General features: G+C 42.6%; 1 protein-coding gene across 1 annotated transcript in view; it reads left to right on the forward strand.

The window, feature by feature from the left end:
- The first annotated feature begins 2,781 nt into the window (after positions 1–2,781).
- The window catches only part of Pdk1 (Phosphoinositide-dependent kinase 1), a 744,020-nt gene continuing 731,445 nt past the window's right edge, over positions 2,782–15,356 (forward strand). Inside the window, exon 1 of the mRNA XM_076793522.1 lies at positions 2,782–2,930. Coding sequence (XP_076649637.1) covers positions 2,907–2,930 — 24 coding nt within the window. The 5' untranslated portion in view covers positions 2,782–2,906. The remainder of the gene's footprint in view (positions 2,931–15,356) is intronic.

Genomic DNA, 15,356 nt, shown 5'->3' on the forward strand with positions numbered 1-15,356 from the left:
CCATAAAAAAATAATGAGAAATAAAGAAGTTTTGCAATTGGATTGGCAGTTGTTTCACACCGATATCTCGCGACTCTACGAGCTCGGAACTTCAAAGACCAACGACCGACCAACAACCTACAATGTAAGCAGATGGAGAATCCAGCATTATTGGCAATTTATGCTTTTATGTTTTTAATCAGAACAATATTGTTAAGACGAATGAGTTGTAGAGCTTGTTCCGATCAAAATGAGTGCAAACACGACATCATTTGGACTGTCTTTAATGAGATTGTAATTTTTATCGTAACATTACGTATCAGTGAAACTTGTTCGATTACACTCGAATTTGACCTCATTTTCATCAGGAAAATCACCTCCATTCGCTCGTCACAATTTAATGAGGATATATTGAAAAATCTAAAAGTTTAAACTTTCATACGTGCGCGATTCTCCATTCGCTTACATTGTATGTCGTCCGTCCTTGCTGGGTCTTTGAAGCTCGGCGCTCGGCAAAAGTTATTCGAAGATTTATTCGAAGCCTTCGAATAAAAGATACAGATAAAAGATGAAAAAATTATTCGAAGTTCGAATAAATCCGCTTCGAATAGAAAAAATTATCTTTATTCGTCGGATAAATTCTCGACGAATAAAATTATTTATCCGATACTCGTCCAATAAAGATGCTTTTTTTTATTCGAACCTTCAAATAACAAATAAAGATAAAGTATCTTTTATTCAAATTTTCATTTAAATAATTTTTTATCCCAAATAATGCCCATCTCTGCGAGGGCCGTTAGCACCGTGAAAGATTTACTTAATATTTAATTGAATTTAATAATTACAAAGAGTGTATCATGAACAAAGTGCATGCACTTGGAACTGTTACAAAAATATGTAAGATCACCCTTTCGATGAAGTATCGAATGAGGTTTATAACACGAGCGACTGGAATCCGCCTCTTTTGAGGAGTTTAGTACACACTGCATGTCTAGCCTTCCTTTAATTAGTTTTGGAGGCAGGTCTCTGGAAGTTGTGGATGCATTCGTTTGTATGGTCTGGCTTGCGACTCAATAGGGATTGTTAGCGTACCATAAAACTCCAGATGTGACACAGAACACAGGTAGGTGTGCTGGGCGCTACGTCACCAACGCACTAAAGGACTGAAATGAAGGAAACACTTTTATTTTTTCAATGATCGTCGCAAAAAATTGTTCTTCCTTGAATATGGATGGTACCATGGTATTGGGTTGTAAAGGGGTGTTAAACAGAGCTGCAATGCAGCCCATAAAAAATTAGTAGAACGGTGAAATAAAGAGTAAACTAGAATGTTTTCGAGTAAAATTATTTAAAAATAGTTCTAATGTGTTTTTAAAGTCATCTAGTAAAAATCTTATGGTGCTGAGGTGGAAAAAATATTTATTCATGAAAGAAAATTTTTTTTAATTAATAATAACAGTAGCTATATATATGAAAAAATTTAAGATAGTGTTGATGACAATGGTCGCTTTTAAACTTCGATATGAGATCTGTATTTGTTCGAATTTTTCCGGATTTTCCATTTTTTACAACTAAAGTTTGCAACTACAAACTTGGAAAAAAAATAAAATACGTATCATTACAATTAATATTATTCTTAATTTATATTAATTAGAGATTTTGTACACAAGATTTACATGTTAGTTACATATTTCATATACAACAATTAAGCTGTACGTTCTAATCCTGGTTAAAAAAATAATGTGCGTTCAGTTTTATGCTAAAAGACTGACCGGTTCTGTCCCAGGAAAGACTGACCGGTTCTGTGCCATGCTAAAAGACTGACCGGTTCTGTTCTAGGAAAGACTGACCGGTTCTGTGCCATGCTAAGGCTGAGCAGATGTCAGCACTATATCGGGAACGCCGAAAACCCGGGCGTGAGCACTCTCATTCCTCTCTGTTTCATATCGTGCGACACGAAACAGTATAATGTGACTGGCGTACTCCTACATCTCGTCTGTGATATTGTTTCCACAATATTAGTTCCGACCGATACGGTAGGATGTGACAGAAAAATGGTGAGAGGGCTCTAGAGCCCCGCGGACGTGAGATAAAAAAATACATTGGGCGATTGGTCTACTCCTGCACCTCGTCTGTGCTATTATCACCGACGAGATATATCTCGTCGGTGCTATTATCATGTTCGTACTCTTATCGATCTACTTCCTATATTATCTGCAATCAATATAAATATAGTAAATACCTTCATTGTCATCCGGTGATACAATCGCGCGGAAAATTCATCTCCAGTATGTGTCTCCCTCTGCAATAAATAGAACAGAAGCACAGGCAAGTCTGTGACAACAGGGATCTACGGAATAAAATGAAAGGATGCGATCTAGGGGTAGGGAATGGATTTTTTGATATAGACATTCTTGAACGTTTGAGGACTTAAATTAAAGGTAGAGGCAAAGAAGATATGAGAGTGCTCACGCCCGGGGTTTCAGTGTTCCCACATTTTCAGTTACATCGGAGAGGAAATATACTATACTATAATAAGTTACAGCCAGCTATTTACAATTTCCACAAACGAATCATCCCTTGCCAATCGTCGCTACATTATCAACAAAATCCACAGGTAAACGTTTGTTGCAACCGAACCTGGATAAGTCGAAAGCTCTACAATCTCAAAATTCGAATTACCGAGGTTCGGCCGCGTATCATTGTCCGCGTGCATCAACTTCTCCAGGAGTTGGCGAGGTCGCGTGTAAGATGGCGGCAGGTGCGGTTGCGGCGCAATCGAGTCGGCGATCGACACGGCCGTGCCATCCATGATGGCCGAGGCAGTATCCGAGATTTCGAGTACGGTGTCGTGAGTACGTGTTCCCTTTACCGCGCGTTTAACCGCTAGTGAGCTCGGTCCGCAGGCGAAAAGGATCCCGGAAACAATGACAGACAGTCCAGCGGCACTCGTAAGTGTTGTCACTGTCTATTAAATCCTCTAGAGCCGGGTAAATCGGCCGCCCCTCGCAGATCCGTTAGGTTACTCCGGAACCTGAAGGGAGAAACATGCGCGCATCCCAAGAGCCTTGTCATCCCCTTTTGCCGCGGCGACGGTTGTCGAGCGACGAGCTAACTCGTCGTTCCTCCGTTTGTCGGGTGGCATCCAAGAGTCGAGCGAATGCGTAGATAGATCAGCCGAAAGAAAACTGATCGCGAGGACGTTGCTGGACGTGTGTGTTGTGTTCACGTCCGACAGCGAACGTCGAACGCGCACGCGCGGAACGGAAGTTCGTTGCCCGTTCCCGTTCGACGTCACCGGCCCGATACTCGCTGTCACCTGTTTCTACGGTGACGTCACCGCTAACGCCGCCGAAGCCGTGACGTAACCGAAGACGGGGAACCGTTCGAAGGACCGCATCATCCCCCACAGTCTCTCTATTTACTCTCTTACGCGCGGAAACCTCCATTGCGTCAGATTACTCGTTACGGCACCGACACTCGTATAAATACGTCTGCGCCCGACGAACGCAAACGGCGCCGGCAAATTCACCCAACGGCTCCTGAACAACGCAGACCCGCCACGCGCCGCCTTCATCTTGCGCTCGCGGTTGCATACGTCAGGGGCACGAGGAGCAACGCGCTTCTCGCACAGAGACCATTGTTTTTAATCGCGCTTTTTGGTCTCGATTGGTAATGCCTGGGATTTTTAGTTGATCTCACGCTGATCTATGATCGGTAAGAAAGGTCACGGTAGGTTGACCAGGCTTAGTTTTAGCGCTTTCATAAGTTGCGGATCTTTATTCTAATTAAACATTTTCTTCGTCGATTAGAAGAAAGGGGAGTTACGTACAAATTGATTTGGTCTCTTAACAATTTCAATAGATTGTAAATAATGTACCAGTCCATTCACCTGTTGCTTCTATTTTGTTTTTCACTCATTCTAGCTCCAAGTGCATAAGATCAATCCATTTTCAAGAGGGACAATTGAATTTTAGATGAATTGGAGATAGGGAAGATGTCCTTTTTGTATTGAAAAATTGATTGAATAAGAAGGTAGAGACTGGAATTTGTTTTGTATGGACGTATCGATACGGTGTAGAATTTTGCGGAGTTTTCGAAGGTTGGAAATGTTACAAACATTGCACACATGTTTTACGGTGTAACGTTATTCGGTATTTGTTGAGAGATAATAAACATGTCTCCATTTGCACTTTTATCGAATTCAATCTAATGCTAGTGATTTTTGGTAAAGTTCTTAATCACCGACAGACGATTGAGAATTTTGCAATTACATTAAATTATTGGGAGAACAAGGAAATTAAATTGGATAGACTAAGTTTCGCGTTGGAATCGCCTCGGGTACAAGCATATTGTAGTGTAAAACTAATCATTATAAATCAGGCTAATGTTTGGTATGCAAATCCTCAACCGCGTTCTATTATGCTGTTTTATATGACCGATATGACGAATGGTCGTTTTATGTCTTTTGAAATGGTATTCCCCGAGGAAAATTACTAGACGAAATAAAGATTTATAATTTACGTTTTGAACAGCATAGGGGTAGAAGCATCAGGTAAACACACACATTGGAATTATTAAGAGTAGGAATACATTTTTATGAATTTTCTATTTCTAGTAATTGATGCAGAGAATTTTTATTGGATACATTGATATTGTTAAGAGAAGAAATACATTTTTGTTTAGCTTTCACTTCCAGTAATTGACGCAAAAAATTTTTATTGGAGACGATTATACTTCATCGTCCCCAAATTTGAATGACTTTCTAATCTGGAAGCGAAGAACTCGTCAGAAACAAGTCCCAAGTGTAGACGACACTGACTGGTCCGTAGGACAAGGGTTAAATAGTGTTGGTAGCCATTTGATTGGACGTTAAATGCTTCCTAAATTGATTACGAAGCTATCAGTCTTATCACGCCCATTCCCGCTCCCGTCTCTGCAACGGTGGTAACTCCGACTGAACTTGGAAAAACTGGCGAACGTCTGCGCTCGTTTGTTCGCCTAACTCCAGGCTTAGACTTTGGACGCTAATTAAGCGCGGGGGTAAAAATCGCTTCGATCGGGGAAAAACAAGATCGGTTTGCGAATCTTTCATTTACGTTTATGTTGGGCGGCCGAGAGCACCGGCGCAAGCCGAGCGAAAAGGCGAATCTCTCGGTAGCCGGGGCTCGAATAAAAGTTATTTCATGTTTTAATAATGCCGTCTGGTAACGAAGATCATGTAACGACGGAAGTCAAACAGAAGAAAGAAGTTTAATTACGGGGCCGCCCCGGTAATACAAGCGCGGCTGGCCAGAGGCAAATTTATGGTGGAACTCCTTCGCGAACTATCGATTCGGAAGTAAATATAGAGCCGAAGTGGCTAGCCCAATTTCGGGCTAGGTCAATACCTGACAAATACCTCGTGGAATCGTTTAGCCCGGCCCTTCCGATCGGAATCGCAACTTCTTGCAACCTTTTCCCATCGAGATTTCCGATCCGACACCTCGCAAGTGCACCGGACTACTCGATCGCTTTTGTTTAATCTTCCCGAGCCGGACACTTTCGATTTCGTGGCTAGATTCAGTCAAATCCTCGCGCACCAATTTTATTAAGCTGTTACAAAAATTTCTTTCGTAATGTATACTTTTGATATTGCTAAGTGACACAACGTTCGTTACCCTTAAACCTACCAGGCATTAAAAGGCAAACGTTGCCTTATGAATATGGAAACGCTTTCATTAAGATCGCCCGTAATTTTTAATATAAAAATAATGTACTTTGAACTACCTACGAACAAAATTAGGTTTGTGGAGCTTTCGTGGAGGTCGGCGACTGCGTTCGATCATCGACGGGACAACGCCGCGTTCTGGTCAAAATTACGGCCGACTTCCCATTGTTTGGACACGAGCAATTTATGGTAACGGGCTGCACTCGCGGTCATATTCCAATTCACATGCCGAGATATTGATCTTAATTTGAATCTACTGGGCGGCGCCTTAATTCAGATCAATTGGCCCGCCAATTAATTTGAGAGTAACGACCAATCGGCTGCCACGGGAATAACTAGGGGTGACGTGCCTCGACCCGAGGCGAAAAACGACAAATAATTTTCCATCGGCTGGACATGTGTCACGAGCACGTTTTCCAAACTGAACGTAAAAACGTTGCGCGTGTGTACATACACGGTATTGCCAAAGAGGCCTAAGTCTGCGCGAGCTTTTTGCGATTCGTATTGTCGTCAAACATTTTTTTCCGATAGCCGACAAAATATTTGACAAAAGACTCGCTTTTGTAATGCGTACACTGTGGGTCATGGTCGTCTTTGTACGAACAAGATGAAATTAAATTCCAATTAGTTTTGTTCACTTTTTCCATTGGATTTTAGTGCAGAGTTGAAAATTGTTAAACAATCTCCTTCTTTATTTTGGACGAAATTATCGTTTTATATTTCATTTTGGTTTTTCGTTTCACTGTTTAGACTGATGCAAAATTTGTTAGCCAATATGGTAGTCGTCCAGTATCTCATAAATAAAATTGAATTGCAAGAAACAAAAGCTGAATAGAAATTTCTCTCTTGGTTTATCAGTTCTAATTAGGTGGTACCAACACATTGACATTCTTAACTTCTTCTGATTCGTCCTCTGCTTCAATTTGCATTTTTTAAATTACTCTAATTATGAGAAAAATCGCATAGAATCTATTTAAATTCAATCTTGCTATTTTTACAAGAGAATACAAGATCAAGAGTTCTCGAAGTCGATGTAAAAATAAATATACCTCGAACCGAATGGAATGATAAGAACAGATTTAATAAAGCCACAACCAAGATATAGATAATCGAATTATCAATATTATAAGAACCAGATTCAGAAAATAAACAAGATTTAATTTATGGGACGCGTACCGATCTCGGACAGCAAAAGGAACAATTCCCGGCTAATATTTCGCGCTACGAGCCTTCGTAACAAGTTCGAAACGGGATCAGAGTGGATTAAAACGTAACGATAGCGTAGGTATCGAATTGAAAAAAATTCCTCGGTGCAGAGAATCGAGGTGAAGCTGGGAAGAGGCTCGTAATAGAGGGAAATCACGCGCGGACAACGATCTACGAGGTGTCTCGTTAACATTATTGGTATACATGTACCTACACCAATAATCGTTACTGAACTGCAGCTGCACAATTGCAGCCATTCAATGCAACGCACGATGGTACACGATCCTATCTCGCCACGGGATTGAAACGGTTTCTCCGTGGCCGATGCGATGGGATAAAACGGATATTAGATCACGCCGCGAACCAGCGAAAGCAGAACAAACGAGTCGGTTAATTGCAGCTGTTTCGTCTTACTCTGTGAATCATCACTGTCTTTCTTTTTTTTTTACGTCCATTAATTTCAAGCCGATTTCTAGTCGATGCTACGTCTTCATACCTTGGTCCGTATTTCATTGGTTCGTTCTCGAAAGAAGCGCATACATTCTTAACTTAATTTTATTTAGGTATTTTAATTCCTATTTTGATTCACAATATATTGGTAGCTAAAAATCTTCGTCAGTATTTAATTTGCCTGACAATTAAATATTTTATTGATGAAGACAAAAGGCGAGATAAGGTGCATTGGTGCACAACGCACGAACAAGCGCGAATTTCGGCGAGCACAATGCGATTCGTGATCGGCACTGGTCCGAGCTGCAGAGTTCGGTCGGCGTCTTCTGTAACGTCCTTACCAGCTCATTTCTTTTAAATAGATCCCGATATTTACGGGATTCCGCGGCCCGGTTCGCGTGCTCGCCGAAATTCTGGCACGGAGTATCGAGTTACCGGCGATCACCGATTATTTACGGGGTTGTAATTTTCGCGGCGCGGCGTGGGATTCTAATATCTATCGCCGTTTAAATAACTCTGGAGATTTTCGAGCGCTCGCGTGTTCCTCGGCTGGCAACCAGCCGCGAAATTGCCGACTCGACTCTCGGAAACGATCATCAACCGGCTCTCTCTTTCTCTCTCTCTCTCTCTCTCTCTCTCTCTCTCTCTCTCTCTCTCTGTCTCTCTCTCTTACTCGGTCTTTTTCGGAACGCGTCTTCTTCGGGACAGGAATGCGAAGAAATTCGTCCTCCCCTCCCACGGAATTAACGGGTTACACCATGGTAGAAACCCGACTTTTTCCTCCTCGCGTATCTTCGTCAACATTCTAACGAAGTTGTAGAAGTTCGATATCTGAATTAAAGAAAATTCGGGAAGCTGCACTGCGCGTTTTTATTCTTCACTCGTATCTGTTACAATTCCTAGAGATTACGATTTATTAAAAAAATGTATATCAAAGTTCGATTGAAAAGAATTCATTCAAAAATATTTCTGGTATGTCTTTCCTCGCTTGAACAACGTTGCAAAATTTATTTGCACGTATACTTTACTTGTGTTTAATCAAAAATATTTTTTATGTACACTTCCCTTAGCATGCTCAACCAAAAATGTTTTTTATACGTCTTTCTCAAGTCAAATATCCCTAAAAAGTTTATTTGCATTTTGATTGTCTTTTTTGCTAGGTGTGTCACTCCCTGGTGAAAATTGTTCTTCCATTATTTTGTGTGATAATGTTCGAACGATCAGTTTTGATTGTGAGAAGCTTAGGGCTGATACAGAAAATGATTTTTCACTGGAAGATGCATATTCCCTGGAAGCACAATTGTCGTCACATGAATACGGTGCAGACAGTGTCGTTCATAAGATTCGAGCGCGAAATAAATGGTAGAAGCTGTTTGAATGGTTGTAGAATCATGGTTGAATGTGGTTGAGAATTCTTGGCACGGTAGACGCTGCAGTTGCATTCTGCACTGGTACTGTAAAAACGTTCTCTATTTGATGAACACGCTTCCATTTCAATTTTTGTCGTCATCGTTTGCAAGTAGCAGAAATACTTCGAACGAGTGTGTCATCAGGAGTTGTAGCTTTAATGGATTCCTTTAATGCACTTCGTATTGTCATTTAAAAGAAAACCATATAATATACCAAAATTCCAATCTGCAACAGATCATTGTAATCTCTTCACGTACCAGCAGAAAAAATTCATACATCGATTATTTTAGAGTGTTTGTAAAGAGAACACTTCATCTTTGAGTCCATGGTAATTAAAGTCACAAAAAAATTCGTTGAAGTTCACAGAGACGATTCAATTTGTGGGGCACTCGAGAAAAAAATACGTTTCCACTTTCCGAGTCGCTTGTTAGTGCGGACATATTTTGGAAGACAATAGCTGGGGAATTAAAAAAAAGAATAATAGGGGTTGCAAGTAGAAACTTCGTGCTTTGAAATGAGCCTAGGTAGATTGTACTAGGATTTTTTAAACATAGACAAACTTTTCATTTAGGTTTTAATGATCATTTGCCAATTCTCTGGTTTTAGAATGAGCTTTTAGAATGTTTCTCGTGGATAATTAAAGAGCAAAAATAGGGGTTGAAAGTAGTGACTTCGTGCTTTAAAATAAGCTCATGTAGATTGCCCTTCGATTATTTTTCATGGAGCTACAATAATTCGAACATTGTCAATTTCCAATAATGGTCCTTTCTCGATGTTGTTGTATTTAATAGGCTCTCAATTAATTTTGTTAGTAAATAATTAAAAAGCAAAAATAGGGGTTGAAAGTAGAGACTTCACACTTCAAAATAAGCTCATGTAGATTGTCCCACGATTATTTTTCATGGATCTACAACAATTGAAACGTTGACCATTTTTCCTGTAAAACTTCATAATCCATTTCCAATGTTCCCGTTTTACCAAGCGTTCAGATGATTTTGCCAACAATCACGTTCGCGATTTGAATTGACGACTGAGCCGAGGGGTGGTGGCCGAAGAATGTAACAATCTCAGTCGCAGGAATTCCACCGGGTTTCCGTGTAAAACTTAATTTTCATAACCGGTTGCGGGTTGGTTATGTCGTTCCGAATTTTATCGGCGCGGCTCGTAATTCAGCGGGAGTTATAGGACAGCCACAGAGAAATCGGTATCGGCGAGCAATTAAAGGTGGATCCTGAGAAACGTGCTCGTAGATCGTGTTCGTCCGGTGGCCGCTCGAGGGGAACGCGAGAGAGCCAGTCGGATTAGAAACCGTGCTCGACGACGAAAGACACACCGGGACGGGTTCCGTGTCGTTTCAAGACAAATTGCGCGTCTGAAAAATGTCCCTGAGCGGTTCCGCGACACTTCCGGCCCTCGCCGCGCCACAGAGAACCTGTTTCAAACCAGTTCCCGCGGCTGCCGAGCATTTTTCACCGGAGCTGGCGACCCTGTGTTCATCCCTTCGCTAACAGATGGCGGCAACCTGCTCGAATCCCTTCATTTTGCACTTCTCCTGCATTTCCCAACATTATTATCAATCTATCACGAATAGTTGCAAATGATTTTACATTTTACATTTTCCCCTTAGCATCATCCGTAGGTGAATTAAAAAATTCTTTTATTAATTTCACTTAAACTGTGGATCTTGATAAAAGATTTATATTTTTGAGAAAGGAAATTAATTTGTTCCATCAATAATTTCAATAAGAAGTTGTTGTTCAAGTCCCTTTAGAGGTGTCGTAGAATTTTTTAAATAGAATATTGCAATCCAAACTGGGACACATTTTGCAAATACTTGAGATAATGAAGTCGAGTGAAACATTTGAAAATGCTCGAATAAATTGTATTCGCTATTCGAAAGATGTCACATCATCTCCACTTAGCAAGACTGATATGTCTTCATTCGAGTGTAGACTAAAGACATAAAATTGTTTATTCGTAATTTGGTGTGGATAACGATGTGTAGGAGTGAATGTTGCTGACACGTTGTTAGGAAGTGTTAATTTGGTTTTGGATCGAGTTCTCTCCAAAATCAATCGAAGACAACTGTTCAAACGGAGTCGCTATCTGTGAAGGGCGCCATTCCCAGATTAGCCTATATGTTCCTGTTCGGGTCTCCCACAGAGCGTGCAAATATTTTGCTCGTTCAGCGTGTCGACCCGTAGTCAGTATCTGTCGGACAATATTTACATCGGCGCGGCGCAAAGTCCAATGAAATCATTACTCAAGACGCCTGTCTGCGCTGCTGTGCCCGGCTTTTTCCCATTAAAGCCAGACCGTTTGACCGACAGAACGTCGCGGCCGCTTTCCCGCGCGATTTACTACGATACTAAAACCGATTCGTTATACTAACTTGGGCTAGGTACTCTGCACATTCTACAGCCTCGCTATTCTTTGGGCTTGCGAATGGTAATGTGAATATTTTCGGGGATTGCAAATGATAAGTCTGCAAACTCTATCTCTCCAAATCTTCAAATCAACCTCCAAAACCTAACTCAGAGCAAGGCAGATTTGCACAGGACTCAACTCCATCCTAAAACAGGGCACGAGATTTATTTCATTACTTCAGCAAAGTCTTTAAAACTTGATCGTCCACCAACTCGGACTCATTCGACCTGTTCGATGACTCTGATCTCACAAGAATATTGATTGTTGATCTTTAATTGCACGTGTCCATCGCAAACGCATAAAATCCTAGAGTGATCAATAACCTACAATCAACGGAGCCCCGAGATTTAGAGTCCGGCGTTCTTCCAGCGCACGTTCCAGCAAATCGGGAGATTCGAAGGAGGAAATTTGAAAGATATCGGCAGTAGTGTTCCCCTCAAGATCTCGAGGAACGGGTCAATCGGCCGCACGTGCCGGAAGCGGAACACGCGCGTCGAAAACGCACGTGATCCACGGATAAACAACCGCTCGGCGTGGCGCCGAGTACAGTGCAGTTCTGGATTAAAGGTAAAGGTTGGTTCTCGGAGAGGCGGCCGCGCGGCACGAGGTTTCTGTGTGCACGAGGTGGTTGCGTGCGGCACGTGTGATCACTGGGGATCGTCGTTTGCTCGCGAAATCAGCCGATATAAATGCACATTCGCGCGGCCGCGGTCGGTCGGCGTCGTTCCGGCTGTCTGCGAGCGGCTTCCTTCTCTCGGCGTTATTACGCGGCCCCGGCATTCCGTCGGTGTCATCGAGCTCGGCGAACAGAGAAAGAGAGAGGATCACTCTGCCAACCTCCGGGATATCGTTGACATCATTTCGCCGTACGGCTCGTTCCCCGGTCAACGATGCCCGCCGAAGGCCCGAAATTACACGAGGACAGCTTCTTCGTTGTTCTTCGTTGTTCTGAGACAAGATGATTCGAAGGTCTGCAGGGTCAAGGGAGCGCTAGGATTCGAGAGTTAGTTCTGAGATAGTCCAGATTGCGGCTGGGAGATTTGTTACGCTCGCGAGTCGTCCTAGTTGGCTCCAGGGTGCAGTTGGATTTCGAAGTTTGTTGGGTTTGTACATGACGAAGAAGAGTAGATGAAGAAAGCTTGAGTCCTGGGCGAATCTGCTTTGATCTGGTTTGGGTCCAGGATGGGTGGTGGATTATCGAGTTGGGATAAGGTATCAAAGTTCGTTGGGTTGTAGATTTCAACGGGTATAAGGATTCTACGAGTTAGTCCCCTCTTCTGTTAGGCCAAATCCTGCGCATATAGGATACGGTGGCGCAGACAAGGTGTATCGGTTTACAGATGACTCGGGCCGGCGTAGTTCGCACGTGAGTCATTCGGGCCGCGATCAACGAGTTGCGCAAGGAGCATGATCGCCTGCTGCGGAGGCGTCGTATAAAGTATAAGACGCGCCGCGGGGCGAAGGAGGCCAGGAAAACAAAAACAAGGAGAAGAGCCCGGGCAAGCGGACACGTCATCGAGGCGCGGCTTACGTGAAAACCGGGACACGGCGCGTGTCGCAGATGCATCTGTCCCGATTCTTGTCTTGACGCCATCGGAACGGGCACAGGTGATGACGTGGTCCATGGGAAAATCAGTCGATGTTGATCCTGTTCTTCAAAATTTTTATCGAAAGTGAATCACAAAAACTAGATTCGAACTGAGGAATTTGGTCCGATGACCTCACCATTAGAACTTCAAGTTACCATTTTTGGACTTTGTTTCGCGGAAAGTAGTACAATAGAGAGAATGCTATTGTGTAGTAATAGATTCCTTCCTAAAAAAATAAAATTCTGCATAAACTCATTAGTAATGGTCGGATTGAGAATCTTTATACAAGGACACTACCATTAGTGCCATTACCATTTACACACCTTATTTCATGGAAATTAGCACGACGGCAAAGTCACTTTGGATTCCTATTTTATGAACAATTACAAAGTGATTTATTCTTGCTATGTAAAAATGTATAGGTACGTCGTGTGCAATGTCCACATCTAGACAGTGAATTTTATACATTTATGCATACAATTTTGTTTTCCATAAAACTCTAACGATGTTGTGTATCGATACAAGAATTAAAATTCGTTTTTTCGCACACCGAGCTCGCGAGCGTTCGAGCGCTTTTCACCGCAAAACTTGAAGAGATTCCTCGCAGTTTTTCGCGAGGTTTCGCGAGTTCCGCGAAAATGTTGTTGTTTGTAACGCTGTTACTGCGACAGCCAGGTGAGGGAGGGAGAGAAGGAGAAGGACCGAAGGCGGGGCCAGAGAGAATGACCGCGTGTTTAGCATTTTCCGTTGAAAATACGCGGCGGCGGCTCTGCAGCACGCGAATGCAACCGTACGCTTATTGTGACGTTTGGATAACACGCAACGTGACTACAAAGTATCGCACAATGCGGCATCCGGCAAAAACGATACAGCGTCGCACTACTGCGTACACATATTTCCACGTGATTCACGCGACGCTTTTTGCCGGATTTTATTCGACCGGGTAGGTTCTTGTCGAGCGCAGCCGGTTTTTCTCTTTCCATTCCCCTAACAGAGCCGCGTTCGTCCACGTTCCATTTCCCGTTCTGTTTATTCCGCCAATTAATTAGCACCGTTATCACCACCCTCCCCCCGCGGATCGATCTTGATCCACTGTCCCGGAAGTAATCGATTTCTTGCGAATCTCTATCCGGCTTCACGCTCGATGATCATCATTCGGAAGTAAACGGCGTATTTTGCACCCTCACGATTAGTGGAGCACGGTGTTTATTCGAAAGTAACGAGCTTCGCGTCGCGAACTTTTTATCCTGCTACGAGTTTCGCACCCAGGATTATTCAGTGATGATTTTTAACCCCTTCGCACCCCGTCGATTATTCACCCTCCGTCTGGGCCGTTCATGTCCGGAGCGAAATTTCACCCTTGAATTTCTTTCTTCTCAATATTTATTTTGTCCCCATGCTTCAAACATTTCACGTTTCATTGTATATCGAAACAGGAACCCCAATACGTATTCCAGAAATTTTTACATCTTGCGAAACCTAGAACAGGTAAAATCGATCCAGAGTGCAGAGTTTGCACAATTTTTGAAACGAAAATGTATGCTCACTTTCTCACCCGTTACATAGTGTAAAACAATTTGTTGAGGAAAACGAAAAAATGGGTTTTGAAACTAGAAGGTTTGAAGATTCTATGACATTTTTCTCAAAGTTACGACACTTTCAATATGGGCAATTTTCGAACGACAATTTAGTGACCTTTGATAATTGATCAGCCAATTTGATCGGCACTGATACTTTCAGTATTAACCCTTAAGTATCCGGAAGTATTTCAAGTTCACTTCCCACCAGGTTCAAGCTATTTTTTATACGAAGAGAAACTGTGGACTCAACATTTTTATGTCAAGTATAGAATGGAAAATATTTATATTTTATTTTATATATATTTATATTTTATTTTTTTTTCTTTTTGCCGCGATATACGCTGCATTGGACCCAGCAAGTAAAAGTGCTTAAGGGTTAAGAAATGAGTTTAGAGCATTTAAGAGTCCTTGAAGAAAATCTTCATTCGCAAAGGGTTAATCTCGAGATACGTGTCCACGTGTAATCATCGACCGATCCGGGGGAGAAGGTGTAGGGTAGTTAGCCCTCCTCGTGAGATCGGATTGCATTACTTATGGCAGTACAAGCCGGGGCGTCTTGTAAATTTAATCAAGGGATGCGCTTCTGCGAGTTGCGCCCGATGTCGGGATCGATTGCCGCTGCTCAGGAATTTATGAAATATCGGCCAATATCCCGTTTCTACCGTAACGCGCCTCTTATTTTTCCCTTCCCGCCCTTTTTCCACCGTGCCCGTTTACCCAACCTCGAACCACCCCCGAGCCACCCCCTTGTAACAAGCTATCCCTTACACTCGCTCTGCAGTTTGCCGGAGCATCCCTCAAGGACTCGTCCCGAGGAATTCTTCTCGATGTGGAACGGGTTTCTTACCCAAGGACACCGGGCTCGGTCTACCGTAGAACCTCGATTATATTAAAATTTCTGCCCGAGTTATTAGCGGATTGTTATGGGGTATTGAGAACTCCGGGAAAAACCGTGTATGTGTGGTAAGCGGAATGCCAATCGTCTGGATTTACGGTATTCGCTGT

This window comes from Halictus rubicundus, chromosome 9 (genome assembly GCF_050948215.1).
Source record: "Halictus rubicundus isolate RS-2024b chromosome 9, iyHalRubi1_principal, whole genome shotgun sequence".
Lineage (NCBI taxonomy): Eukaryota > Metazoa > Arthropoda > Insecta > Hymenoptera > Halictidae > Halictus > Halictus rubicundus.